Here is a 738-nt window from a genome sequence, read left to right as displayed (position 1 = left end):
CATGATTAGCAATACAAAATCTGATCTGTAATTGCTAAATGAAGTTTTTCTATATAAAAACATTATTTTAGGATAACGTAGAAAAATCTCCTATGAGCAGCAACTAAACAGACGTTAGTTAGATGGTGTTTTCTAAAATACTGTATTCTGGGCAAAATGAAGTGAAATCTACTCATTTTTTTGAAACTTGATCTGTTCAAACTGCACTGAAAGTCAGATTTGACACATGTATCCCTGAATAGACCCTTTTCCTCTTGAGACGGTTTGAAAATGCAGCTTACCCGAGACCTGCCAGATCTGAAACCAGGTTCCCCAGAGCTGCAGCTGCAGAAACACAGAGAGGGAAACACTTTGATTTGTTTTCTCCTGGAATAAAAAGTAAAAACGGGTTCATGTCTGATGTGGGATCCTGCTGTGTTTCTGCAGACAGTGAATGATTATTAATGTTGTGTTAACAGACAGCTTTATCCAAAGAAAGACTCATGACTGTAAGCTTTTCTTACTCATTAGGACAGGGCTATTCTTTGTTGTTTTTTTGTTTGTTTTTATTCTCCACGTGTTCTGTTCAGCAATGTGAAAATACAGAATTGATGTCTGAGTGTCCAAATGTCATTTTTAATCAGAACTTCATTTGAAACCAGGAATCTCTAACAGAAATCAACACCTGGCATGTTTCACTTGCAGCAGAGACTAGGGGTGTAAGAAAATATCGATACACTGAAATATTGCGATATTTCA

The 738-nt window shown here is 36.4% G+C and overlaps 1 protein-coding gene across 1 annotated transcript in view; it reads right to left on the bottom strand.

Annotated features, from left to right (window-relative positions):
- Positions 1-281: 281 nt before the first annotated feature.
- Positions 282-738, bottom strand: part of LOC106511649 (transmembrane protein 65) — a gene marked incomplete at its 3' end in the record, with an annotated part of 8,001 nt that continues 7,544 nt past the window's right edge. Inside the window, 1 exon segment of the mRNA XM_014000401.1 lies at positions 282-324. Within this exon segment, the coding sequence (XP_013855855.1) occupies positions 282-324 (43 nt within the window).

Source organism: Austrofundulus limnaeus, unplaced genomic scaffold (genome assembly GCF_001266775.1).
Source record: "Austrofundulus limnaeus strain Quisiro unplaced genomic scaffold, Austrofundulus_limnaeus-1.0 Scaffold3037, whole genome shotgun sequence".
In the NCBI taxonomy this organism is placed as follows: domain Eukaryota; kingdom Metazoa; phylum Chordata; class Actinopteri; order Cyprinodontiformes; family Rivulidae; genus Austrofundulus; species Austrofundulus limnaeus.
The sequence above is the reverse complement of the archived record's forward strand: the minus strand, read 5'-3'. Positions and strand labels throughout refer to the sequence as shown.